This window comes from Panicum virgatum, chromosome 7N, assembly GCF_016808335.1.
Source record: "Panicum virgatum strain AP13 chromosome 7N, P.virgatum_v5, whole genome shotgun sequence".
Classification (NCBI taxonomy): domain Eukaryota; kingdom Viridiplantae; phylum Streptophyta; class Magnoliopsida; order Poales; family Poaceae; genus Panicum; species Panicum virgatum.
This window is the reverse complement of record NC_053151.1, coordinates 47,258,545-47,284,905: the sequence shown is the minus strand read 5'-3', so window position 1 is coordinate 47,284,905 and position 26,361 is coordinate 47,258,545. Positions and strand designations below refer to the sequence as shown.

The 26,361-nt window shown below is 53.6% G+C and overlaps 1 protein-coding gene across 1 annotated transcript; it reads left to right on the top strand.

Annotated features, from left to right (window-relative positions):
- The first annotated feature begins 6,106 nt into the window (after positions 1 to 6,106).
- Positions 6,107 to 12,504, top strand: LOC120682279 (beta-D-xylosidase 4-like). Its single transcript, XM_039964101.1, has 7 exons — positions 6,107 to 6,580; positions 8,608 to 8,895; positions 10,134 to 10,303; positions 10,474 to 10,571; positions 10,654 to 11,001; positions 11,107 to 11,523; positions 11,621 to 12,504. Exons 1-7 carry the CDS (start codon positions 6,158 to 6,160, stop codon positions 12,187 to 12,189), a joined length of 2,313 nt encoding a protein of 770 aa, XP_039820035.1. The 5' UTR covers positions 6,107 to 6,157; the 3' UTR covers positions 12,190 to 12,504.
- The last annotated feature ends 13,857 nt before the right edge of the window (positions 12,505 to 26,361 follow it).

Sequence of the window (26,361 nt, the reverse complement as noted above, 5' to 3'; positions counted from 1 at the left end):
GGGACGACACGATGAGGTTGCGGATCGATAGAAGATGATGACCCGGCAGATCCTCATACTCGGTGAGGTTAGTGCTGATTGAAGAGGTGTAAGTACGGGCGGCAGTGTTGCGCATCCCGGAGGGGAAGGGCGAGGGCGAAGTCGAGGCCCCCCGGGAGGCATTAGCGCCGCTGCAGGTGACGGTGTCGGCACAGATGATGCCGAGGCACGTGATGACGAAACGGTAGCCCCGTTCGCCTCGATGCTGAGTTGCGACATGCCAGCCTCGACCCACGTGGGGGAGCTGTGGCGTGCCGCACGACACCGCTCCGCGCGTGCTTGTCGCGAACGCTGACCCGAGCGCCTGTTGCGCCGGGCTGGCGTAGTCAGAGCGATGGGGTTGCGTCTGGGCGAGAGGAGCCGCATGAGGTAACCGTTGCCGGTCGCTCTGAACTCGAGACTCCCGAACCAGATCACAAACCCAACGGGGAGCGGATCCGAGACACCCATGGGGTATGGGTTGGATCTGCTCACCATTCCTGGAGATTAAATGGGAAAAAGAGAGAAAAAATGTCACGCCGCGAGCCCCTACCTGGCGCGCCAACTGTCGGCGTCCCGACCCGGGGGCCCGGATCCCAACTAGTGTATGCTGCGTGTTTTCTCGTCCCAGATGATGATGCAAGAGGCAATCACAGTTACGTACGGTTTATCCTGGTTCCGGCCGCGGGGCCGTACGTCCAGCAAAGGGGGTGTGCGAGGGCACTGTATTATCTTGCACCCGGAGTGCTTGTAGTAGGGGGTACAAGCGAGGTGAGAGAGGGAGAGAAGCTCCCAAGTCTCAGCTAAGAGTGGAGTCCGTGGAGATGAGTGCTCAGCAGTCCTTGTGCGTCCTCTTGAGGAGAGAAGCCAGAGAGACCAAGCAGACTAGAGTCTTTTTTACGAGAGAGAGTCTAAAGGAAACCCGCCTCCTTCTTTTATAGTCACAAGAAGGGGCAGGACACATGAGTGGGGCATGGAAGTCGTCGTCCTCCCCTGAATCGCGGGGGTACAATGGTCGAACACTGTAGGAAGTACTGTAGAAAGTACACTGTGGGAAGGCGGCGTGTGTCGCTGTCGTTCTTGGTTCCGCGGGGATTGCGCCGGTCGTCCTGTAGTGTTCCGGTGGCAGTAATGGCGCGAGACGGCCCCGGACCCCCTGGTCGGAGTGCAGGCGTGCACACTAGAAGGCCCGGGGGACACGTGGAGGTCCCGGACCTCTGAGAGGAGGGGGAAGGTCCGGGACTCCGACGGTGTGTGATGAGCATCCCTTCCGGAAGGACACGTGACATCGCCGGACCCCTTCCTCATTGGGAGGCGAGTCCGGGTGGTCGGTGTCGGCAGAACAGGAACGGGAGCAGTGCCAGGCCCGTCTTGTCCCGCACCGCATGTCCCACAGTGCCGCTACAGCCTTCGGGATGACGGAGCGGTGACCGAAGTCAGTGGATGGGACCCCGGTCACATCCACTGTGGGAGTGGCAGCCTGACACCGTCCGCCCTAGGCGTCGTGGCGAGACGGCTGGCCTTTAATGCCTTCGTACGGCGAGCGGTTGGGCGGCGAAGCTGTTTGTCCCTTGTGCCGAGAGTCGGCCTCGAGCGAGGCGGAGACGAGTCGCCGCTCGAGGGTAGATCCGCTACCTTCGAGCGAGGCGGAGGTGTGTTGCGTGACCGAGGGTCCCGAAGGGAGCCCTCGAGCGAGGCGAAAAATGAGTTACCCGCTCGAGGGCATATCCGCTACTCTCGAGCGAGGCGGAGATTGGTCACCTGCTCGAGGGTAGTTCCGCTACCCTCGAGCGAGGCGGAGACTGGCCACCCGCTCGAGGGCAGGTCCGCTGTCCTCGAGCGAGGCGGAAATGCGATTGCGCGGTCGAGGGTCCCGAGGGGAGCTCTCGAGCGAGGCGGAGATGAGTGACCCGCCCGAGGGTAGATCCGCTACCCTCGAGCGGGGCGGAGATCGTTCGGTGGGTCCGAGAGGGACCCTCGAGCGAAGCGGAGATCGTTCTTCTGGTTCGAGGGGGATGGGAATGGGCCGCATGCTGGGCTTCTTTGAGTCCTTTCCTTTCTTCCGGATAGGAAGCAGGCCGTGAGCCTTCGTGGGCCCAGTTGCCTTAACAGGTATTCGTGTTTTTAAAAGTGATCTTAGTACCCCAATTATGGTATCCCTAATTGTGGCACCCGACACTAGCTTTGTAAAGTGTGAGTGCTAGATTAGCTCTTAGTGAGTGTGATTGCAAGGCCTTAAGCCTTTGTGCTGTGGTTCTCTAGTGAACCAAAACAAGAGCTTGGTGCGCCGGCACCTTGGAGCGTGAAGCTCGCCGGCAACGTCATCGACCCTCCGACTTGGTGTGGAGCGGCAACGACATCTTTGTGCGGGGGACGTGGAGACCCCCATCCTTTGTGGAGAAGCTACTTAGTGGAACCCGGGGCCAAGGTGACCGTGATTGTGTTCACGGAAGAGACTTGGTGGCCGAGTAGCAATACTCTTAGTGAGTGCTACAACAACGTGGATGTAGGTGTGCCTTTGTGGCTAACCGAACCACGGGATAAACACCCGCGTTAAGAGTTTGCTATCTCCTATCCCGCTCTTTAAGCTTCCGCATTTCATACTAACAATTTGTGTGCCTTTACTTTCATAGAATAGTTTCTTGATAGTAAAGGCTATAGGTTGGTAAATTTTTTTGGGATAGAGGTTTCACACTAGAACAACCTAGTTGCACATCTAGATAGCATGTTTTAGTTTAAGTTTTGTGCAAACTAGTTGAAGCCATAGGTCGGAGTTTTTATTAGTGCCTAATTCACCCCTCTCTCTTTTAAGTTAGAGCACCCGATCACTTTCACTCACGTCACGGAAGTCATTCGTATCGTATAGCCTCCGTACCTACTCCCGCCGACGCAGTAGATCTCCATCACATGCGGTGGCCGGTGCATCGACCAGTAAGACACCGATGACGGAGAACGATTGGCACGCTCGCAACTCTGACTTGCAAAAGCAAGGCGCATTGCCCTGTCTTTTTTCAGATGCAACGTTCCCATCTGGCTTTTGACGCTGCCGTTTTATCCTGCGAAACGTTTACGAGCAAAATCTGCTTGATGTGCGATCCCGGTAGGTCGCCGGACAACCTCGCCGTCGCCGTCGAGCTAAATGCACATCCAATTTGCAAGGGCGGTTGGGAAAGGGAGGTCCTCCCATGCGATCAGGACCTGTATCTCTGAACCGTGGCAACGGCATGGACAGACACAATGATCATCTGAAACCGATTTCTCAGCCTGCTCGGAGACACGGTACCTGCGTGTCGACCGATGCACTGACCGCTTCATGTGAGCGACATGATACCTGTGGTCTGTGGACTGTGGATCGATGCAGAGGAGATACGCATACCGTATACGCCCAAAATCTACACTCGTACCTCTTTCTCGCATACGGCCGGCTGAAAGCAGTGCGCGTAACCACCGGTGGTCCTGTGATCGAGCGTCCATCACGCAGAGTTTTTGGAGGCTTGCTGGAGCGTTGCTGAGCGGCGAGCAACGCCGAACTCGAGCTGCTCACGACAGTGTGTGTGATGGTCTGGTGTTGTATTGGGATCAGGAGCAGAGCAGATGAGATCCATGAATCCATCCATCGATCCCCAACCACCGAATGTGTCGGTAATCTCATACGCACGGTCCGTTTCGGAACCGGAAACCAGCCATGGCCATGGCCCTTGCTGGTGTCCGATCGCCTTTGCCTTTCCATGGCAACCACCGTGCTTACTGCTTTCCATGGAAGAATCTCGGGTCCCCAAGCCACTGGATCGGTCATGCACTCTGTATTTCCAGTATTCTTTACCTTGCTTTCACTCGGGTAACAACTGACAGCCCCAGTTACCGGATCACATCCACGTACAAGGCAAGTAAATTATCACTTTTTTACTAATTATACAAGTCTTCGCTTTCATGGATAATGACGAAGCAGTATTGCTGCTCGTCCTTTCAGGGCACGGTAGCACTTCAAAAATCTCAAGAATGTTTTGTAAACAGAAAAAAAAAACAAGAATACGCCAGTAAAAAAAAAGATTCAACTGAACTTTCAGTGCACGGTAGCACTGTAGCTGCATCGCGCTGCCGTTCTGCTCGCCGGCGGTGCCTTTCTTCCGTGGTGGCCCCTCCACATCGAAGTCATTATCTCTAGCTCCAGTTTTAATAGCACATCTGAATATGAAGTGCGTCTCCTAAACTCAGACGTTTTTAAGCTGCGGATAAAATACTCCCATCCAAATAACAAAATCTCCAATCTGAAACAAGTGCGCCACAATAGTTTTTCTTAAAAAAACATCCAATTAAAGAACTCCAACCAGCAATACTGTTAATGCAAATAAAGTGCATTTTAATGAATCTTCTAACTTGTCACTAACTAATCACTAGATTCTACAGAGCACTGTAAAACGCGGTGACTTTTCTAAGATAGAGAAAAGCCTTTCTTGGAACAGCTAGAACAGTATATATTACTAGACTATAGCAAAGATTACACTAACTAAGGGCCTGTTTGGGACCGCTTATAATCAGATTCTCGACGGAGAGAAGCGAGCCGACGAAAAAATCCCGCCAAACGCCCGGCGTTTTTCTCACTTCTGTCAAACGCAGCGGCAGCAAAACGCGAAATTTGTATTGCGGCCAGTGAAAAGCGGAAAGCGACTTCTGGCTCGCTTCTCCGTGCCGCGCGTCCCCAGCAAGCGCGTCTCCTGGACGCGGAAACAAACAGGCCTAAGCACCAGGTTCTTTGGCAGCTTCTTAACTCAGGTAACCTTTTTCTGGCTACATCCTACAACAACATAGTATATAATTTTGTCAGCTCATCTTCGATAAGATATCAGCTAGAGCTAATTCAGATCAGAACTTATCATAAGATTCATATATGACGTGATGATCAATGTCTAAAGCTTCCAACAGACTATATCGTTGTTCCGGAAAAAAAGGGACTATGTTGTTGAAGATGGACTTATAAACTAATACCTCCGTTCCAAAATATAGTTGTTTAGATTTGATCAAAGTTAAATATTTTAATCTTTAGCCAATAACATCTCAAAAAATAATCATTTTTAAATAGAAAAGGTTGCATGTTACGATAGTTGATTTCATTATGAATAAACTAATATTATTTTTAAGGTGTCAATCTTTATATATTTTTTTACCATCTACGATCAAAGTTTAAAAGTCTGATTTGGAGAAAAATCTAAAAATAGCTATATTCTAGGACGAAGGTAGTACTGTAGTAATAAAGATTATCTAATTACATCAACAGTAGGTTCCTTAGCACCAGAGCAGAGCAACAGCTAATGGACCCATTAAGCATACATAGACTCCATGCAGAGACTGTCAGGAGAAAAGAAAGGATGGCTCCAAGAATTGGCGTCACGGACTCGGAAGAATACAAGGCTCGAGCACAGTACAGGACTACAAGCAGAGAAGAGGACGAGAAAAATAAGGGCGCCCCCCACGTCCGTGTTCTCCTCCCCTCCTCCGCCGTCCCCGTCACGGGCCGCCCTCCTCCTCACCGGCTCGGAACCGGTTCCTCTGCAGTACTGCAAAGGAACTCGGTGCCACTGACCTGTAGGCCTCATGGTTCAGGGGCCACAGGTCAGTGGGAGAATCTCCCTGCAGTACTGCAGAGGAGACTTGGCTCACACCCATGACCCACCACCCTGCCGCGCGCGCCACTCCTTCCTACCACTCTATGGGTGCGTTTAGTTCATTTTGTAAAATTTTGTAAAGATGTAAACATGGCATTTGAAGTATTAAATGAAGTCTATTTGTAAAACTTTTTGCATAGATGGGTTGTAAATCACGAGACGAATCTAATGATGTTAATTAATCCATGTTTAATCAATAATTAGCAGATGGTTACTGTAGCATCACTGTTGCAAATCATGGATTAAGTAGGCTCATTAGAATCGTCTCGCGATTTATAGCCCATCTATCCAAAAAGTTTTATAAATAGACTTCATTTAGTACTTCAAATTAACAAGATACCGTTTCACTTTAATGCGTTTACGGCTTTTTTGTGTTTACATGTAAAAAACTAAACAGGGTCTATATATGCCGCCGCCAGCGCCTGTGCTACGGGAGGGGTGGTGGTGACCAGGAATCTAGAGCTAGCTTAGCTGTCATGGCCGCGGCGGCGCCTCCGTTCCCGGCCTCAGCGGCGGCGGCGCTGCTCCTGCTGCCGCTGCTGCTCTGCCTGAGCGGCGGATGCAATGCGCAGACGCCGGTGTTCGCGTGCGACGCGTCGAACGCGACGCTGGCGGCGTACGGGTTCTGCAACCGGTCGGCGACGGCCGCGGCGCGCGCGGCGGACCTGGTGTCGCGGCTGACGCTGGCGGAGAAGGTGGGGTTCCTGGTGGACAAGCAGGCGGCGCTGCCCCGGCTGGGCATCCCGGCGTACGAGTGGTGGTCAGAGGCGCTGCACGGCGTGTCCTACGTGGGCCCCGGCACGCGGTTCTCGCCGCTGGTGCCCGGCGCCACCAGCTTCCCGCAGCCCATCCTCACGGCGGCGTCCTTCAACGCCACGCTCTTCCGCGCCATCGGCGAGGTCAGCCACCCACCCCGACCCACCTCACCTGCCATCTCCCCCCTCTTCCCCGCACGCTCTGCTCTCCTCCGTACACCTGCATTGCATTCTTCGATTCTTTCTCCGCCGCGTCACCATACCGTACCTGCATTGCCGCCGTCCCTGCTCCTGCTCTCGCTTGGTGGGGGCGGTTGATTCGACGGCGAGCCTTCGCGTTGGCCGGCGGCGGTTGGTGCGCTGGATCGGGGTGATCCGGCGCCGCGAATGCCGTGCCTTGCTTTTCCCTCCGACTTTCCCCTGATGCGATGCGGCACGGCAAGAAAAGCCGCAAAAGCGTGTCGCCGGATCATATATTCTACTGGTATTTGTTTTGGACCCTTGCCGCCGGCGTCTTCAGATGTCAACCGACCGGCGACGCAGTCTCATACTACTAGCAATGTATCTATCAGGCAGGTTAAAACAAGGAGTGGCTGTAGTAGCAATTTGTAATCTTGCCTAGAGCCTAGCATATGGATCGGAGAGTTCATAGCACTGCACTATACTTGCACTGCCCGGCCTTGTTTCTTGCTCGTGGAGAGTCATGGCGGATGGAGATGCGGCGCCATGCTCCGTACTAGTACGGTTCTCGCAGTGAGCTGCACGAAAAGCTTAGCGCGTTCAACCCGGTTCAAACGGCAAAACAATGGCGACAGGTCGAGTACAAAAAGACGATATATCTAGTTAACGAGAAAAAGGAGTACACTAAAAAATGGATGATTATTGCTAATCCTGAGTGCTAGATTTATTTAGTTTCACAAGTCACGCGTCAGGAATCATTGGGATTCCTCACCGTTAAGGAAAAAGGGGAGAAGGGTCTCTGGGCAAGGACTGATAATTAGAGGGTGCGCCCCAGCATAATTATGGCGGTACGTGGCTGATCCAACAACAGCCGAGTTGATAAGATGCAATGCAACTGTCCTCTGGTCGTCCTAGACATCGTACGGCCGGATTTCGATCTGCCTTATTATCACGGGTATTAACTGACTAACTGGCTAAGGTATGCAGCAGCACCGTAGCCGCGTGTGGGGCCCGCTCTCCAAACAGAGCAGGTGGTGCTAACTGTTCCTTTTTTTAAACAAAAAAAAGTTCACTGGAATTTTGCAGTAGTACTGGTAGTATGTAACTGCATGATAGTAATGCTAAAAGGGCCCTAGTTAGCATGCAGTATTTGTTGACCGGATTAGGATTCAGGAGTACCATGTGCAAACCCCAAACACAATGACCACATTGGAAGGAAATATCGGTCCAGGGGTCGGTGACCTTCCTGCGTTCATTCATACTAGGATAAAAGCAAGCACAGTGCATACCGACATGCGATGCTGTCCCGTGGATTCCATTTAGTGGACGCTAGCAGCGTCGCCTTTTCGTCGCCCGATCCCGGCGCGGCGGTGCCCCCACTTCACCTCCACCTGACCTCCCTCCCAATCTCCCAAATCTGCTGCGGCGTTCGGCTTGTTGCTCCAGCTCCAACCGAACATTATTTTTCTCTCATACCGCTCCAGCTCCAACCAACCCAACAGTATTTTTCTCTCACACCACTCTAACTCCAACCTCCAGCTCCAATCTGCCGAACGCAGTACCCCGTAGGGTCGTGTGATCTGAATCTTGTTAGTGGCGAGCTTTGCCAAAGCCAACCGCAACCCATCATCATCGTCTAGCTAGCTCGTGGTCCCGTCGTCGAGTTTGGTTGGGGAAAACGCGGCGGCGATGCCGTGTCTCGGCTCCGACGATCTTGCTCGTTTCGTGCCTGGATTTCAGATTTCAGAGAATACTCTGGCTGCTGCTGCTAGTAGAATGGTTGTTGAATCCAGCAGGGACTGAGGAGTGACCTCTGCGACCAATGCCGACTCCTGTCGGCTGTCGGTCTGGCTGGCATCTTTATCTTTTCTTCGGTTGCACCTACCGGAGTACAGTATCTGCATTCTCGCAAGCATCTTTGACACATCGGCATCTGCACGGCTACATTCTGAATTTTCTGATGGATTCGCTCACTGTGAACTCGGTTGCAGGTGGTGTCGAACGAGGCGCGGGCGATGCACAACGTGGGGCTGGCGGGGCTCACGTTCTGGAGCCCCAACATCAACATCTTCCGGGACCCGCGGTGGGGCCGCGGGCAGGAGACCCCCGGCGAGGACCCGCTGCTCACCAGCAAGTACGCCGTCGGCTACGTCACCGGGCTGCAGGACGCCGGCTCCGGCGCCGGCGACAGCCTCAAGGTCGCCGCCTGCTGCAAGCACTACACCGCCTACGACGTCGACAACTGGAAGGGCGTCGAGCGCTACACCTTCAACGCCGTCGTAAGCTGCTCTCTCTCTCTCTCTCTCTCTCTCTCTCTCTCTCTCTCTCTCTCTCTTCGCCTGCTGGATGCTGGATGGGATTGGATTGGAACCTGACCTGCGGCGGCGCCGTGCCGGATTGGCCCATCTTCTCCTGCACTGATGATGGCATCGCGCCGTGCCGGATTGCTTGCCGCCGTTGGCAAGTGCACGAATTGAAAGCCCAGACGCCGTTGGAGTAGCTGATACGTGGGAGTAAATGAGTGTGCCCGCAGCTGCTGCGCACTGCACGGCTGCAACCTGCAGCACAGAAAGCGCGTCCGGCCAGGGTCAGCTGGTGACTGACCCATGTGGCAGCCACCAGTCTTTCCTTTTCCTTGCTTGGGTGATCCATGTCCGTTTTGTGCGGCCCCTGAATCATGATCAACGTCCAAGTGACGCCATAAATTCGGATCCACTTCGTGCCCGTGCACGATGATGTCTCGCACCGACAACAGCAGCGTGTACATGTACATGTACATGTACTGAGCCTTTACGCCAAGCCCGCCGTACACGGTCATTGGTTGTTTTTCCCAGTTCCGTGGCTGCAAAGCTGTGCTTCTTTAGTAGTAATCCGTAATGTCTAGTGCTTCTTGCATTGCAGGGCACCTTGATTAGTACTTATCTTAAAGAAAACATCTTGATTTAGATAAGGCTAACCACTGACAGATACATGGAGGATCCCCCGTATTAACAAAGAACAATGATTGATTAGGGAATGTCCCAAGGCGTATAGTATAGATTCTATACACAGACAAAACAAGCTGCAGCATGTGTCACTCACCACTGATCAATACGGATGTCTGTGTTCTGAATCGTTAATCCCATCAGATTCCGGTGGTTGCAGATACCCGAAATGGGCGATCTCTCTCTCAGCCATCTCCACCCCACCGAGACGCATAAACAAAACCTGTCTCTGCGCCTCGGTGGCAGAGCACCTTGGTATTCTAGTGTTTGCAAGGACAAGATCAGGAGAAGAACATCTTGGCTAGGCAGATGACACAATGGCACGCCTAACCTAATCATGTGTGTCGTATTAGATAACCTCTCTCAGCCCTAGGTCCCAACAACATTATTATTCATCACTCTCCCCGGCATTGCTGCTGTGGAGTGTTGAATGGTTACAGCTCTGAAGATACCTACCAAGATGGACCAGAAAAGTTGAACTCAGTTCGCCCAATTTTCAGCATCCTGAACACGGATTTGTGATGTGAATTCAGGTGTCGCAGCAGGATCTGGACGATACGTTCCAGCCGCCGTTCAAGAGCTGCGTGGTCGACGGGAACGTGGCCAGCGTCATGTGCTCCTACAATCAGGTCAACGGGACGCCCACCTGCGCAGACAAGGATCTCCTGTCAGGAGTCATCAGAGGGGACTGGAAGCTGAACGGGTATCTCCTTGCTTCCTCTTCAGTGTTCCGTAATTTCTGCAGTCATCTTTGTGTTTAAAAGAACATCTTTACCATTGTTACCAAGTCTAGGTCTGCTCTGAAAGTTCAGGGAAACTGAAATGTGGCTTCACAAGTATTGATCCAATCATCCTTTTATGTGGTTCCTGCAGATACATTTCATCAGACTGTGACTCGGTTGATGTGCTGTACAATAACCAGCACTACACCAAAACCCCCGAGGACGCGGCCGCCATCTCGATCAAAGCAGGTTCGGTAGTGTTGGTGCTCCATTTCTGTATTCGCTTGAAATGTGTTCTCCTGACTGACGTTGCTTGGCCAAACTGCGGCAGGGCTGGACCTCAACTGCGGCAATTTCCTGGCGCAGCACACCGTGGCGGCCGTTCAGGCCGGCAAGCTCTCGGAGTCCGACGTCGACCGGGCCATCACCAACAACTTCATCACGCTCATGCGGCTGGGCTTCTTCGACGGCGACCCGCGGGAGCTCCCGTTCGGCAGCCTCGGCCCCAGCGACGTGTGCACGTCCTCCAACCAGGAGCTGGCGCGCGAGGCCGCGCGCCAGGGCATCGTGCTCCTCAAGAACAATGGCGCGCTCCCGCTCTCCACCAAGTCCATCAAGTCCATGGCCGTCATTGGCCCCAACGCCAATGCCAGCTTCACCATGATCGGCAACTACGAAGGTAATTTACTGCCGAATTTCTTACCGTTCAGGGCTTCCCAATGTGTCCACTTACGAAACAGAAATTGATCCCTCATCGACTGTGTCCGTTGCCGATGGCACACAGGCACGCCGTGCAAGTACACGACGCCGCTGCAGGGCCTGGGCGCGAACGTGGCCACCGTGTACCAGCCGGGCTGCACAAACGTCGGGTGCAGCGGGAACAGCCTCCAGCTCGACGCCGCCACGAAGGCCGCGGCCAGCGCTGACGTGACCGTGCTGATCGTCGGCGCCGACCAGTCCATCGAGCGCGAGAGCCTGGACCGGACGAGCCTCCTCCTGCCGGGCCAGCAGCCGCAGCTCGTGTCCGCGGTCGCCAACGCATCCAGCGGCCCGTGCATCCTCGTCATCATGTCCGGCGGGCCGTTCGACATCTCGTTCGCCAAGTCCAGCGACAAGATCGCCGCGATTCTTTGGGTCGGCTACCCCGGCGAAGCCGGCGGCGCCGCCATCGCCGACGTTCTCTTCGGATACCACAATCCAAGTAATCGTCGCACCGCCTTGGCAACTGAATCGCCGTTCCTGAACTTTTTTTCTTAGTATCAGCTCTGAACTGTTGTGTCGACGATGCATGATCGCAGGTGGAAGGTTGCCGGTGTCGTGGTACCCCGAGTCGTTCACCAAGATCCCGATGACTGACATGCGCATGCGGCCGGACCCGTCGACCGGGTACCCCGGGCGGACGTACCGGTTCTACACCGGCGACACGGTGTACGCCTTCGGGGACGGCCTGAGCTACACCAACTACGCGCACCGCCTCGTGTCCGCGCCGACGCAGGTGGCCGTGCAGCTCGCGGAGGGCCACGCGTGCCTGACCGAGCAGTGCCTGTCCGTGGAGGCGGAGGGCGGGCACTGCGAGAACCTGGCGTTCGACGTGCACCTCCGGGTGCGGAACGCGGGCAAGGTGGGCGGCGCGCACACGGTGTTCCTGTTCTCGTCGCCGCCGGCGGTGCACAACGCGCCGGCGAAGCACCTGCTGGGGTTCGAGAAGGTGTCCCTGGAGCCCGGGCAGGCCGGCGTGGTGGCGTTCAAGGTGGACGTGTGCAGGGACCTCAGCGTCGTGGACGAGCTCGGCAACCGGAAGGTGGCGCTGGGCAGCCACACGCTGCACGTCGGGGACCTCAAGCACACGCTCAACTTGAGGGTGTAAAGGAAACTGCAATGGGGGCGGCCTTTGAACGAGGCAGATGGAATTGGGGAATTGGATGGGGGGAGAAGAGAAGGGCTCGTCAGAATTGGTTCAGGAGGTTAAGCAATAAGGGCTTCCCGTTGGGAAAGAAATTGGATCATCCACGGGCAGCGTAGTCTCTTTGTTTGGTGGTATTGGATTCATTTGGAGGGTCCATTTGCAATTGTAATCTCGGAGAAGTGTAATTGACTGACAGGGAGAAGAGTTGGTTCATTTCTTCAGATTCAACTCAAGGTGCTCAAATGGTTCTTGTGTTGTGAAAGAAACATACCTCTATACTGTGACAGAACCGCCAAGTTAAATAGTTTAATTAAGCATAATGGTCATCATTTGAACACATCAGGCGTATTAGCTTAATTAAGTGTAATCTGACAGTCTGTTTCCAACCCACAGGCTGATCGAAACATCATCAGTAGTCTCGCATAACGGCGAGCGCAGATAGTACTAGTCTGATACAATTTTATAAAATAGATAACAACATAATATTTACAAAAATAATCTTTTCAATTTAGAATTTACATAAGAAATGGTAGCAGCGGAAGGGAATATAACATGAGGAAAAACCTTTAAGAGATCAGTTTAAAATAAAAACAAGCGATGTTTACGAGACGTGAGAACGTCACACCGTGTCCATCGATGTGAATCCTGGTTAGCTTCTACACTTGAAACATGGTAAACAAAAAACTCTTAGCAACTAATACTCAGCAAGACTTACTCGATTATGGGTATACTTCGCCCACTATCTAAGACACACAAAGCTTTTTGGCTGGTGGTTTGTTTTGCGGAAAAGCAACTAAATGTGGATCCTTATTTTCAAGATTTTAGCACAGGATTCTATATAGCTTAACCATCAACTAGTATTTGCCTATCTAGAACAAATATGGTAGAGTACCAATTAACAATTCAGAGTAAGCATCATCATATGTAATACTTGTTCCATATATCACTACTACGATGTGACAAAGAGATCAAGACTCTCATATCCGCGAGACACGGCGAATCAATTCGATTTAACCTTGCAAGGTAGACCTAACCAACACGGCACGTATTGGCCCCGTTGGACTATACGAGCCAACCATTCCCCTCCCTGCCTCGAACTACAGGACCGCCCCACCATCATATGGTCAGCCGAGCCCTACGAGAGACCACCAAAAGTAACTTATGCATCCCCAATTCTCCGCGGCGACTTCACTACCCCAGAAGGTGAGTTGAAGTCCTGTACTTTCGAAGCAAGCCAGTACTAGGCTTACCGGTTACCGGCATGCGGTTAGTACAGTTCAATCCCCGATCAGCACTGCCGACAACGGTACGGTCCTTAATCGACACAGGCGGGGCTAAGACAACCAGAAACCCTATCCTGCTGCCATATCTACAACTTATCATCATTCCCCGTCCGGTCTCCAAATTCCATTCATTTCATTTTGAATATAATAGCTCATATGATGAAATATAAAAACATCATATATCTCGCGAGTAACAGGAAATTACTCGACTTCTGAAACCTCTTATATCTCGCGAGTGATAGAAAGTCACTCGACTTCTACTGAGATCTATTAAGCCCATGTGGTGCAAACTTTTAATCCCACATTACTAGTAGAAGTTGAGGAGACCATATGATTCTCCTATATATCTAACCCATAGGCTTCACCGGAGAACATCAATTCGATTATTCCTCTTGTAAGCCGCCGTTAGACGTTGTAAACACACACCCGATATAGTGAAGTTCTTGTTGGCTGGCGCCCGTGGTTTTTACCCTTCGCATTGGAGGGGTTTTCCACGTTAAATCCTTGTGTCTCTTGAAGTTTGATCTTTGCTGTTTTCATCGTTTTGTTCGCCGTCGCTTCTAACAGAACAGGGATCGGTGGCTGTAACTGAGCTGCAGGAATCGGCGTAAAAATTGATCCGAGGAAACTGTCCTTGTTGTTGCTGTCCGCAGCTGAAACCCGTGGGCCGTCGATCTCCATATGTTGCACTTGATCAGTGTTGATGCAAAAAATCAACACACTGGAATCCGAGGGCAAGTGTTCGCCGAGTCACGGAAAGTCAACCAAGCGTGCCAGTCAATTTGACCTGAAATTGACAAGGGAGAAAATAAAATAAAATTCGAGAGCGTATCGGCTGGGATTCCTGTAACGTCCCGAAACTCACCAAATTAAATCGTGCGCTAATTTTTGTTTCTCGTCGTTGAGCTTGATCCCTCCTTAAAACCCTAACCCCAGGTTTTCGGGAACCTCCCTGTTCCGATCTCCCGATTCCCGAAAAACTTGTCCCGACACCCGTATCCAACACCCGCGCGTCGCGCTCACGCACGCCCAGGCGCCGCGCGTGGCCGACCGGGCGCCACCATCACGGCGCGAATCTCTCCTTTTTCCCCCTCTCCTCCCTGGCGCGCTCCCGACCCGCACACGCCGCCCGCTGGCCGCGCGCCCCGCGATTGCCGCCGGCGCGTGCCCGCTTTTCTCCCTTCCCTCTTTTCCCTTTTCTTTTTCTCTTTCCTATTTCTTTTCCTTTTCTTTCTTTTCCTTCTCTCTCTCCCTCTGCCGCGCGCACCCGGGGCCGAACCCCCTCTCTCCTTCCCCGCGCGCTCGACCCCCCTTCTCTCTCTGCTCCCGGGCGCCACCACAGCCGCTCCCGGGCGCCGACCGCACCACGCCACCACTCCCCGCTCGGCCTGCTCGCGCGCCGCTCGGCCCGGCACCCTGAGCACTTGCTCCCCCACGCGTACGCGCGCGCGCGCGCAAGCACGCGCCGCGCCGCGGCCGCCCGCGTGCGTGCGGCCAAGCCACGCCGCCCCCCCGCGCGCCGCAGAGCAGCACCGCCCCGCTCGGGCGCGCGCGACACGCGCCGTGGTCACCTCCTGCCCCGTGCACGCACACACCGCCACGCCCGAGCCGCTCCAGCGCCGCCGCGACGTCGCGCGCACACACGCACACGCACGCGGACTCGCCACCGGTCCGTGCGCCACCCCGCCGCGCGCGCTCCTCGCACCGCCCACGCGCCCACGCCGTCGGCCCGCTCGCCCTGCACCACCGAGGCCCGCCTCGGCGCACACGCTCACGCAAAGCCACTGCCGCCGTTGACGAAGCGCAGCACCGCAGTCGCCTCCCGCCCTGTGCACGGCGACTTGGGCACACCGCCGCCGTCCGCCACACGCAGCCGCCCCAGTACGACGCCGTGCCCACCCCTGCTCACCCAAGCACGCCAGCCTAGCTGCCGCAGAGCGCGTCGTCAACTCCGCCGTCTTTTCAGCGCCACCGCCCGCGCGTCGCGACGCCGGAGCGCCATTAATGGCCGCCAAGCCCGGCCACCGGCGCCCTCCCCTCGCCACCGCCATTCCACGCCTATAAGTAGGTGCTCCCCGCACCCCAGCTCTCCACGAACCCGCACAGCCTCCACGCGCCCCCTCCTCGGCCTTGCAGCATCGCCGCCGCAGCCGCCTCTGCTCGCCGCCGCTTGCCCCCGTCGACCCGCATCTCTGCCCCGCCTCAGCTCGAGTTAGGTAGCGCAATCGGGCCTTCTCCACCCCCTCCCTCTTTTCCCCCTCCTCCCGGCCACCGCCTTCGCCCTGGGCGCCCAAATCGGGCCGCCGCTGGCGCGCCCCCACTCCTCCCCTGTTCTGCGACGAGGGGAGGAGGAAGAAAGGGCGTTTTTGCCCATAACCCCCTCCATTCCTTTCTATTTATTTAAGAGCCCTCCCACCCTTTGTTTTCTTTCAAATAAAACCCTGTCCTTTATGGTAATCACAAACAAAGCCTCCACTATATAAATTTGATTGGAAATAAGACCCTATTCTTTTCCCAAATAACCCAAACTTTTCCAGAAATTCTAAATAAGCCCTTTTATTAATTACAACTAAGTCCCTGGACCCTTGTTTAACCCCTAACCCTTTGTTTAACCTATCATTTCATGCGCCAAACGACCTCGGATTAACCAAAAATTTTACCACACCTCTCTTAACTCCGTTTTGGCCATGCCATACAGAAACCACTCAAAAATAATACTCTGTACTCCATATTTCATGTGTTTCCGATTCGAGCTCAACGATAGACCTTTATTTTCTGAAGTATTGATTGTGTGCTTGTTTGTGTACGCTGTAGACCACGGAGTGAACGAAGGAGAGCCCGTTGTCGAGCAGTGCTGTGAGCAGGAGAACGAGGACCAATTCCACGACCCCGAGCCCGAAGGACGAGACTTCCCCGAAGGCTTTGAAGACGGCAAGTTCAATCCCATCCTTTGATGCATGTTTCTATCCTAGTTTTTATAAATACAACCCAATGGCCTGCTTTATAAAACTGCATATATTTTTGCTTGCATGAAAACACGGTTGGATAGCCACCCCTTGATTTGTGATGACCATTCCTTGACCACCTAGATTAATGTCTGCTTTTGCTTGGACGTTAATCGATATTAGAATGCTTAGGACTTTACTCATAATGTGATTTATTTGATAAAGAAAATGTGTGCGTGTGGGAAGGGATAAAATGTGGATTTCCAAAAGATGAGTATGGGCGGGATGGACGGCATTTCTGTGTGAATTGCCGATTGGTGTGCTTATGCCTGTGTGGCAGGGCAAAGAAGGGAGATATCCATCTTGGCGTGTCTAAGGACCGAGTTGGTGTGTCATCTCACCTAACTCCACTTTTGTGCAAACCACTCGACCGTTGTATGGGCAACAGCGTAGCATAAACCCCACTAGTTGGTGTGATAGCCGTCAGGAGAGCTGAGAGCAGCGGGTGACTAAGGAGAAGGGATAAGCCCAGAGTGACTTATGCCCGGTTATACCTAAGTGAATGGTCGATGACCCCTTGGTGCATCCCGTGATGGCTAGTCAGGCTTAGCTATGGTGGGTAATGGCTATGTTGGGATCTACACCGACACGACGGTGTTCGAGTTGTGGTATCCTACTTGTGGGTAAAGTTGCACACCTCTGCAGAGTTAAGAATCTATTCGAATAGTCCGTGCCCACGGTATTGGGCGAGTTACGGTGTGGTCACATAACTAGTGTTTCTTTGGGATGGGCTGGTGTGAGTTGTTTTGGAATTGGTTCCGGCAGTTGTGCCGTGTGCTACGACGGACGGGGAGTCCGGTAGCAGTTTTAAAACCTGAACTTTGTGTTACTGCAAAAACTGATTTCTAAAAAGGTTTTTGGTAAAATAAACCCCTGCATAAAATGTTGTTTTTCTGCAAATTAAACCGTAACCTTATCCTTGATTTACCTATGCATATTATTCTGTTATAACCCCCTCCGTGGGTGTGGTTGGACTTGCTGAGTACGTTTGTACTCACCCCATTTTCCTTTTTACAGAAGAAGATCCAGACTTTGTGCCAGACGACGCCGAGTAGGGTTATCGTCCTGCACCCAGCCTTGCCTGTGGACTTGAGTCACCCGCCAGAGTTTCCGCATGGCGCAAGACCTTGATGATTTTCTCTTTGTTTTTAATATCGTCGCGTGTGTGTGGATTGTAATCCTCGCGATAGTGGCATTCCTCTGCTCACTACCGCGTAGGGTTGTACGGTAATGAACCATCTGATGTAATAAATGTGTCATCAGCCTCCTGGGACTGGTGCTTTGTAACACATTTAAGTCTTCTCTTATGAGGGGACGCTTCAGGTGGTATCAGAGCCGTAGGTTGGCCGTAGGACGTGACCCTAGGAGCGAAACCCGTTTTCAGGACCTTTCACCTTAGGACTTTTCTATCCTTAATCCTTTCCTCACACAAACACTTACCTTTGGTTCTTGCCCTGTTCCAGATGGCTGACAATGGATGGATCGGCGGAATCTGTTTCGCAGAGCCCGGCCTTCCAAAGTTGTTGATACTCAGCCTGGAACGCATTGGAGTTGTGGATCCGCCAGAATTTCTTTACCGGGAGTATGACTCCAAGGGCACTCTTCGGTGCGACCTGATGATCTTCATAGCAAGGAGCACCCGCTATCCTGATGTGGACCCTTGGTTCATCTCCACCACTGGATTCCGTTTCCCGGATACCTATCGGAAAGCCGCCCGCAGAGCCCTACGACGTCTGCGTGTGATCTACAGGCATCACCTCCAGCGGACTCCTATGGGATTTTTCCCGCCGACTGAAGGAAGAGGACGCACATGGATTGCCAGGATGAGAGGACTTGGAAGAGAAGAAGAAGACCTAGAAGACACGGTCTCTCACCTATCCATCTATCTCACCGGCCTGGATGAGCTCTATCGCGAGCAAGCAGCACAACTGAAACAGCAGGTCCACAGAGCAGAAAAAGCAACCCAGGAGATGGAGGAACAACGGTCGAGGACTTTCCATGCCGAGTATTCCCTAGCCGCCCTCCAAGTCCAAATGGATGAAAAAGAGGAAGAACTGGAAGGACAGCGGGCAAGAGCCACACGCGCCGAGGACTCGCTAGCCGCTCTCCAAGCTCGTATGCGGAGGTACGAGGCTCGCTGGGGAATAGGCGGATGGATAGAAGAAGACGCAGAAGAAGAACCCGAAGAGGCTCAATGGGATGTAGGCATTCAGGCCGAAGAGGAAGAGCCCATGGAAACCCATTGGGATGTTGGAACTCAAACTGAAGAAGAAGAACCTGAAGAGACCCACTGGGATAAAGGAACCCAGACCGAGGATGACATGATGGATCAGTATCTCCCACTGAAGAAACGCCCTCTTAGGATCGAGGAAGAGTCTCCATGATAGGAGTTGTCTCCAAGCTAGAACCTTTGCTCTAATAATAATCATGTACCCATGGAGTTGTACCCCCCATGACGCCATAAATAAAAATCATCTACCCCTTTGTGTACCTCAAATAATTGTGCAAGTTTTTCACCATATCTTTGTTTTCAGATGGCTGAGGAAGAATGGACCCAGGGCGACTGCCAAGCTGCACCTGGCTTCCCCAGCCTCTTGATCAACGCCCTGGAGAGCCTTGGCGTCACAGAACGCCCAAGGTACTACAGCAGAGAGTACGAGCATCATGGCACTCTCCGCTGCAGGGTGATCCTAGTCGTCGCCAGAAGTGACCGCTACCCCGACATCCTGTCATGGCGAGTGACTGCTACAGGGTTTAGGCACCAGGACACCTATCCCCTAGTCGTCAGGAAAGCACTTCGTTATCTGTGCCGGATTTTCGAAGGACACCTCACCCCCACACCAATGAGGTTCTTTCCACCAGCCATCAGGACACCAGTTTGGGAAGCTCGAATGAGAAGCCTGGAACGGCGCCGCCACGAAGAAGTCCTCCTGTACCAAGTAGCTACCTACCTAGCCTCCTTGGATCAGCTCTTTGACGAGCAAGCCAACTTGCTGAGGGAACAGACCCATCGAGCCGAGCAAGCAGAGCTCGCACTAAGACTGCAGCAGATCCGAGTAGTCCAAGCCGAGGCAAGAGCCGCAGCAGCGGTCAGCAGTGAAGCAGTTGCTCAGGAGAGCCTCAGGCAAGCCCGAGACCGGCGTATGCAAGAATGGGCTAGTAGTGGAACCCCAGTCCCGGCAATAGGAGAAGACCATGTTCTGCTCGGGACGCCCGTCTTTGGATGGGGACCACTCGTTGGAAACCCACTAGCCCCACCCGAGAATCCTGGAAGGTCTACGGCCGCCGCCGCAAGAGAAGCCATAACGCAACCCCGGGAAAACGGAGATCTAGAGGATGGCGAACCGGGACCACTCATTTCCCCGGAGGTCGTGAGTTCCTTTCCGAGGGAGGAACCCACTCAAGCCGATGAGTCAGCCTAAAGTGCTAGCGACCGTCAAGGGATGAAGCCGTGTGGTCCGAAGAAGATCAGTGCCCCTTTTCTTTTGTAGTTGTGTACCCGGTCGTGTAGTACGCGTTTGACCTTGCCCCTTGTTGTACCACCCTTGCTGTAATAAAGTTGCTTGTGCTTGTTGTTTGTGATGATTGCTTGTTGATTGTGTGCTTGCCGGCAGTAAATAGACACTGCCTTTCAAAAATACGACTTAACCAACTTAAACATCACCTAATCTTAGTCCCAATCCACTCGTTCTGCAGATGGTTTCCCGGAGCATCACAAGGGCCTCCCGAGTCAGGGACCCTGCAGCCGCTGATGCAGGAGTACACCCTGACGGGCAAAACCATCCTCAGGAAGACCAAGAAGTGAGTCAGGGCAGAGGAGAAAATCATGGTGCACAGCTGCCACCACCACCACCCTTCGTGGACCTGGCACAAGTAATCCATAACCAGACTCTCATACTGGAGACACTGGCCAATGCTCTAGTGAACAGGCAGCCACGATAACAGACCTTTAATGACAAGCTGACAGCTTTTCTGAGGGCCAAGCCACCCACTTTTGCCGGATCCAGCAACCCCTTGGATGCAGATGACTGGCTCCGCGTGATCCAGAGGAAGCTCGAGCCATTTGGGTGCCAGGATCGAGATAAAGTTCTTCTGGCTGCACATCAACTCACCGGGACTGCCTTAGCCTGGTGGGAGAATTACTGCGCTGCTGCCAGAGATGCCTCCACCATCACCTGGAATGAATTCGTGAGGGAGTTCCGCCGTTATCACATCCCCTCGGCCACCATGAAGCGCAAGGCAGATGAGTTCCGCGCACTTCAGCAGGGGAGCATGTCGGTGGAAGAATATACTCACCAGTTTATGGAGCTGTCTCGATATGCGCCAGATGAAGTGAACGACGACGAGAAGAAGCAGGACATGTTCAAGAAGGGACTAAACCCAGAACTCAGGACCCTGCTCACCCCTCAGATCTATCCTGATTTCAACACCTTGATGAACAAGGCAATCCTCACCGAGAAGGCTAAGATTGATGAAAGGAAAGAGAACAAACGCAAGTTTCTGGAGAGTAAGTCTCGCCAGCAGGATCGTTTTCAGAAGACCAGAAGTCTCAGCTACAACGCACCAAGGTCCCAAGCCCCAGTGCAGTACAAAACTCAGTCTCAAGTGACAGGACCACGGGCCCCTAACACACAGCCCAGAAGCCAGAACACCATGAGGGCCTCACAGAATAATGCGAGCCAGGTCACCAACAACTACAGCAACGTGAGAGCCTGCTTCAACTGTCGAGAGACGGGACACTTCATCGCCGACTGCCCCTATGCAAAAAACAAGCCAGCTACATCAGCTTTCTCCAACACCGTGAACGGACCCAAGCCAGTGCTGACCGGAGCCAACCGAGTACCCCTCCGTGGCAACACCAACAACAACAGCAACCAGCAGAGGCAACCCCAGCAGTCTTTTGGACGAGCCCGCGTCAACCACATCGACGCACAGGAAGCTCAAGGAGCTCAGGGCGTAGTACTCGGTGAGTACCTTGTCAGCTCAACTCTTGCAACAGTACTGTTCGATTCTGGAGCATCACACTCATTTATATCCTCGAGTTTTGTGGAGAAACATAAAATACCTACAGTAGTACTAAAAACACCCCTATTAACCCGGACGCCCGGGGGAGACATCAAGTGTCAACTGGGTTGTCTACGGGTAAGGATCAATTTAAGTGGGGTAGAGTTTTTAGCAGATCTAGTAGTACTTAAGTCAGAAGGGATAGATGTGATCCTTGGAATGGATTGGCTGAGCAAACACAATGGCCTCATAGGTTGTACGGACAAGGTAGTACATCTGACAAATCCAGAGGGAGTCCGAGTGACCTGTCATACCCGGGAAAGTGGAGCAAACCCGATGGTGTTTAGCATGGAAGCCAAGTCCTTGGAAGAAGTCCCAGTAGTGAATGAGTACCCCGATGTCTTTCCCGAAGAACTTCCCGGTATGCCACCAGATAGGGACATAGAATTTGTCATTGATCTTGTTCCTGGAACCGCCCCCATAGCCAAAAGACCCTATAGGATGGCAGCCTCTGAGTTGGCAGAGTTAAAGAAACAACTAGAGGAGTTACAACGGATTGGCTTCATCAGGCCAAGTTCGTCTCCTTGGGGAGCCCCGGTTCTATTTGTCAAAAAGGACGGAAGTATGAGGTTGTGTGTAGATTACCGGGCACTAAACGAAGTCACCATCAAGAACAAGTACCCCCTTCCTAGGATCGATGACCTTTTCGATCAATTAAAAGGAGCCAAGTACTTCTCAAAGATTGATCTCAGGTCCGGGTATTTTCAGCTCAAAATCAGGGAGAGCGACATCCCGAAGACAGCTTTTGTCACCCGATACGGACAGTTTGAGTTCACAGTGATGTCTTTTGGACTGACAAATGCACCTGCTTATTTCATGAACCTCATGAATAAGGTTTTTATGGACGAGCTAGATAAGTTTGTCGTAGTCTTCATTGACGACATCCTTATTTACTCAAAGAGTATTCAGGAGCACGAGCAACACCTGAGGGTAGTTCTAGAGAAGCTGAGAATGCATAGGTTATACGCCAAATTCAGCAAGTGCGAGTTCTGGCTGGAGAAAGTAGCCTTCCTTGGTCATATTTTGACCGCAGAAGGAGTGGCGGTAGACCCCGAGAAGGTCGAAGCAGTATCCAACTGGCAGCAACCAACCAATGTCAGTGAGATCAGGAGTTTCCTCGGATTAGCTGGGTACTATCGAAGATTTATTGAGGGATTTTCTAAGATAGCCCGGCCCATGACAGAGCTGCTCAAAAAAGAGAAGAAATTCACCTGGACGGAGTCGTGTGAAAGAAGTTTTCAGGAGTTGAAGCGAAGATTGACGACAGCCCCAGTGCTAACTCTGCCGGATATTCATCGGGATTTTGTCATCTATTGTGATGCGTCCCGACAAGGATTGGGTTGTGTGCTGATGCAAGATGGGAAAGTCGTTGCATATGCTTCCCGTCAGCTCAGGACTCATGAGCAAAATTACCCGACTCATGATTTGGAGCTTGCAGCCGTAGTGCACGCACTTAAGATCTGGAGGCACTATTTGATTGGAAATAAGTGCGAAATCTTTACCAATCATAAAAGTCTGAAGTATATCTTCACCCAACCAGACCTAAACCTGAGGCAGAGAAGATGGCTGGAATTAGTCAAAGATTATAATTTGGAAATTCATTATCACCCAGGTAAAGCCAATGTAGTAGCCGATGCCCTAAGTCGGAAATCCTACGGGCCCAAGAATGACCATTTACGAGAGGAAATGGCACGATTAAATGTGCACATTGTCCCTCGAGGTTCCAGCCAAGTGCTGAACGTTCAATCCACTCTAGAAGAAAGAATCAGGAGAGCCCAAAAATCGGACAAGGGACTGATGGAAATCCGGAGGCAAACCGGAGAGAATAAGGCCCCAGACTTTCGAGTTGATAATAAGGGAACGTTGTGGTATAAAGACAGAATTTGTGTGCCCCAGAAAGGAGATTTCAGGCAGATAATCATGGATGAAGCCCACAACTCAGCCTACTCCATTCACCCAGGATCCACCAAAATGTACATGGACTTAAGACAGAAATATTGGTGGAATGGGATGAAGGCAGATATTGCACGATTCGTCGCCCATTGCGATACTTGCCAGAGAATCAAAGCTGAACACCAGAAGCCGGCAGGATTGTTGCAACCCCTACCCATTCCGGTTTGGAAATGGGATGAAGTGGGAATGGATTTTGTAGTGGGTTTGCCCAGAACCCAGAAAGGACACGATTCCATATGGGTAATAGTGGATCGCCTTACTAAATCAGCTCACTTCATACCCGTACGGACCAACTATGGCGGGGAGAAGCTAGCTAAGCTCTATATAGAGAACATAGTGAAATTGCATGGTGTGCCCAGCCGAATCGTTTCAGATAGAGGGACCCAGTTCACCTCAAGATTTTGGAAGAGTTTGCATAAAGCCATGGGCACCAAGCTAGACTTTAGTTCCGCTTATCATCCGCAGACGGATGGTCAGACGGAAAGGGTGAATCAGATTATGGGAGATATGCTGAGAGCGTGTGTTCTCACTTATGGCAAAGATTGGGAACAAAGCTTACCGTATGCCGAGTTCTCATACAACAACGGGTACCAAGCAAGCTTGGGCATGTCACCGTTTGAAGCTCTCTACGGAAGGAAATGCAGGACCCCTCTGATGTGGTCAGAAGTAGGAGAACGTGCCCTAGTCGGCCCCGCACTCATAAAGGAAGCAGAGGAAAGAGTCGCCGAGATTCGAGAAAAGCTAAAAGCAGCCCAGTCCCGACAAAAGAGCTATGCGGACAAGAAAAGACGGGAAATAAGTTTCAACCCAGGAGATTTCGCGTATCTCAAGGTATCACCCATTCGAGGGACCCGAAGATTTCAGGTACAAGGAAAATTGGCCCCTCGGTATATTGGACCATACCGAGTTCTGAAGAAAATTGGAGCAGTAGCATACCGTTTGGAACTACCAGAAGAAATGTCGGATATACACCCAGTATTCCATGTCTCGCAGTTGAGAAGGTGTTTGAGGGTACCCGAGGCAGAGCACGTGCCAGTAGAAACAATAGATTTACAGCCAGATCTGCGGTACCAGGAAATACCGGTCAAGATTCTAGACACCGTCGCCAGGAGAACCAGAAACTCCGAAGTACGAATTTGCAGAGTTCAGTGGAGCAGACACGGAGTAAAAGAAGCTACATGGGAGCGCGAAGATGCTCTGAAGAAAGAATTTCCCCACCTGTTTAGGAACCAGCCGAATCTCGAGGACGAGATTCATTTTAAGTGGGGTAGGTTTGTAACGTCCCGAAACTCACCAAATTAAATCGTGCGCTAATTTTTGTTTCTCGTCGTTGAGCTTGATCCCTCCTTAAAACCCTAACCCCAGGTTTTCGGGAACCTCCCTGTTCCGATCTCCCGATTCCCGAAAAACTTGTCCCGACACCCGTATCCAACACCCGCGCGTCGCGCTCACGCACGCCCAGGCGCCGCGCGTGGCCGACCGGGCGCCACCATCACGGCGCGAATCTCTCCTTTTTCCCCCTCTCCTCCCTGGCGCGCTCCCGACCCGCACACGCCGCCCGCTGGCCGCGCGCCCCGCGATTGCCGCCGGCGCGTGCCCGCTTTTCTCCCTTCCCTCTTTTCCCTTTTCTTTTCTCTTTCCTATTTCTTTTCCTTTTCTTTCTTTTCCTTCTCTCTCTCCCTCTGCCACGCGCACCCGGGGCCGACCCCCCTCTCTCCTTCCCCGCGCGCTCGACCCCCCCTTCTCTCTCTGCTCCCGGGCGCCACCACAGCCGCTCCCGGGCGCCGACCGCACCACGCCACCACTCCCCGCTCGGCCTGCTCGCGCGCCGCTCGGCCCGGCACCCTGAGCACCTGCTCCCCCACGCGTACGCACGCGCGCGCAAGCACGCGCCGCGCCGCGGCCGCCCGCGTGCGTGCGGCCAAGCCACGCCGCCCCCCCGCGCGCCGCAGAGCAGCACCGCCCCGCTCGGGCGCGCGCGACACGCGCCGTGGTCGCCTCCTGCCCCGTGCACGCACACACCGCCACGCCCGAGCCGCTCCAGCGCCGCCGCGACGTCACGCGCACACACGCACACGCACGCGGACTCGCCACCGGTCCGTGCGCCACCCCGCCGCGCGCGCTCCTCGCACCGCCCACGCGCCCACGCCGTCGGCCCGCTCGCCCTGCACCACCGAGGCCCGCCTCGGCGCACACGCTCACGCAAAGCCACTGCCGCCGTTGACGAAGCGCAGCACCGCAGTCGCCTCCCGCCCTATGCACGGCGACCTGGGCACACCGCCGCCGTCCGCCACACGCAGCCGCCCCCAGTACGACGCCGTGCCCACCCCTGCTCACCCAAGCACGCCAGCCTAGCTGCCGCAGAGCGCGTCGTCAACTCCGCCGTCTTTTCAGCGCCACCGCCCGCGCGTCGCGACGCCGGAGCGCCATTAATGGCCGCCAAGCCCGGCCACCGGCGCCCTCCCCTCGCCACCGCCATTCCACGCCTATAAGTAGGTGCTCCACGCACCCCAGCTCTCCACGAACCCGCACAGCCTCCACGCGCCCCCTCCTCGGCCTTGCAGCATCGCCGCCGCAGCCGCCTCTGCTCGCCGCCGCTTGCCCCCGTCGACCCGCATCTCTGCCCCGCCTCAGCTCGAGTTAGGTAGCGCAATCGGGCCTTCTCCACCCCCTCCCTCTTTTCCCCCTCCTCCCGGCCACCGCCTTCGCCCTGGGCGCCCAAATCGGGCCGCCGCTGGCGCGCCCCCACTCCTCCCCTGTTCTGCGACGAGGGGAGGAGGAAGAAAGGGCGTTTTTGCCCATAACCCCCTCCATTCCTTTCTATTTAT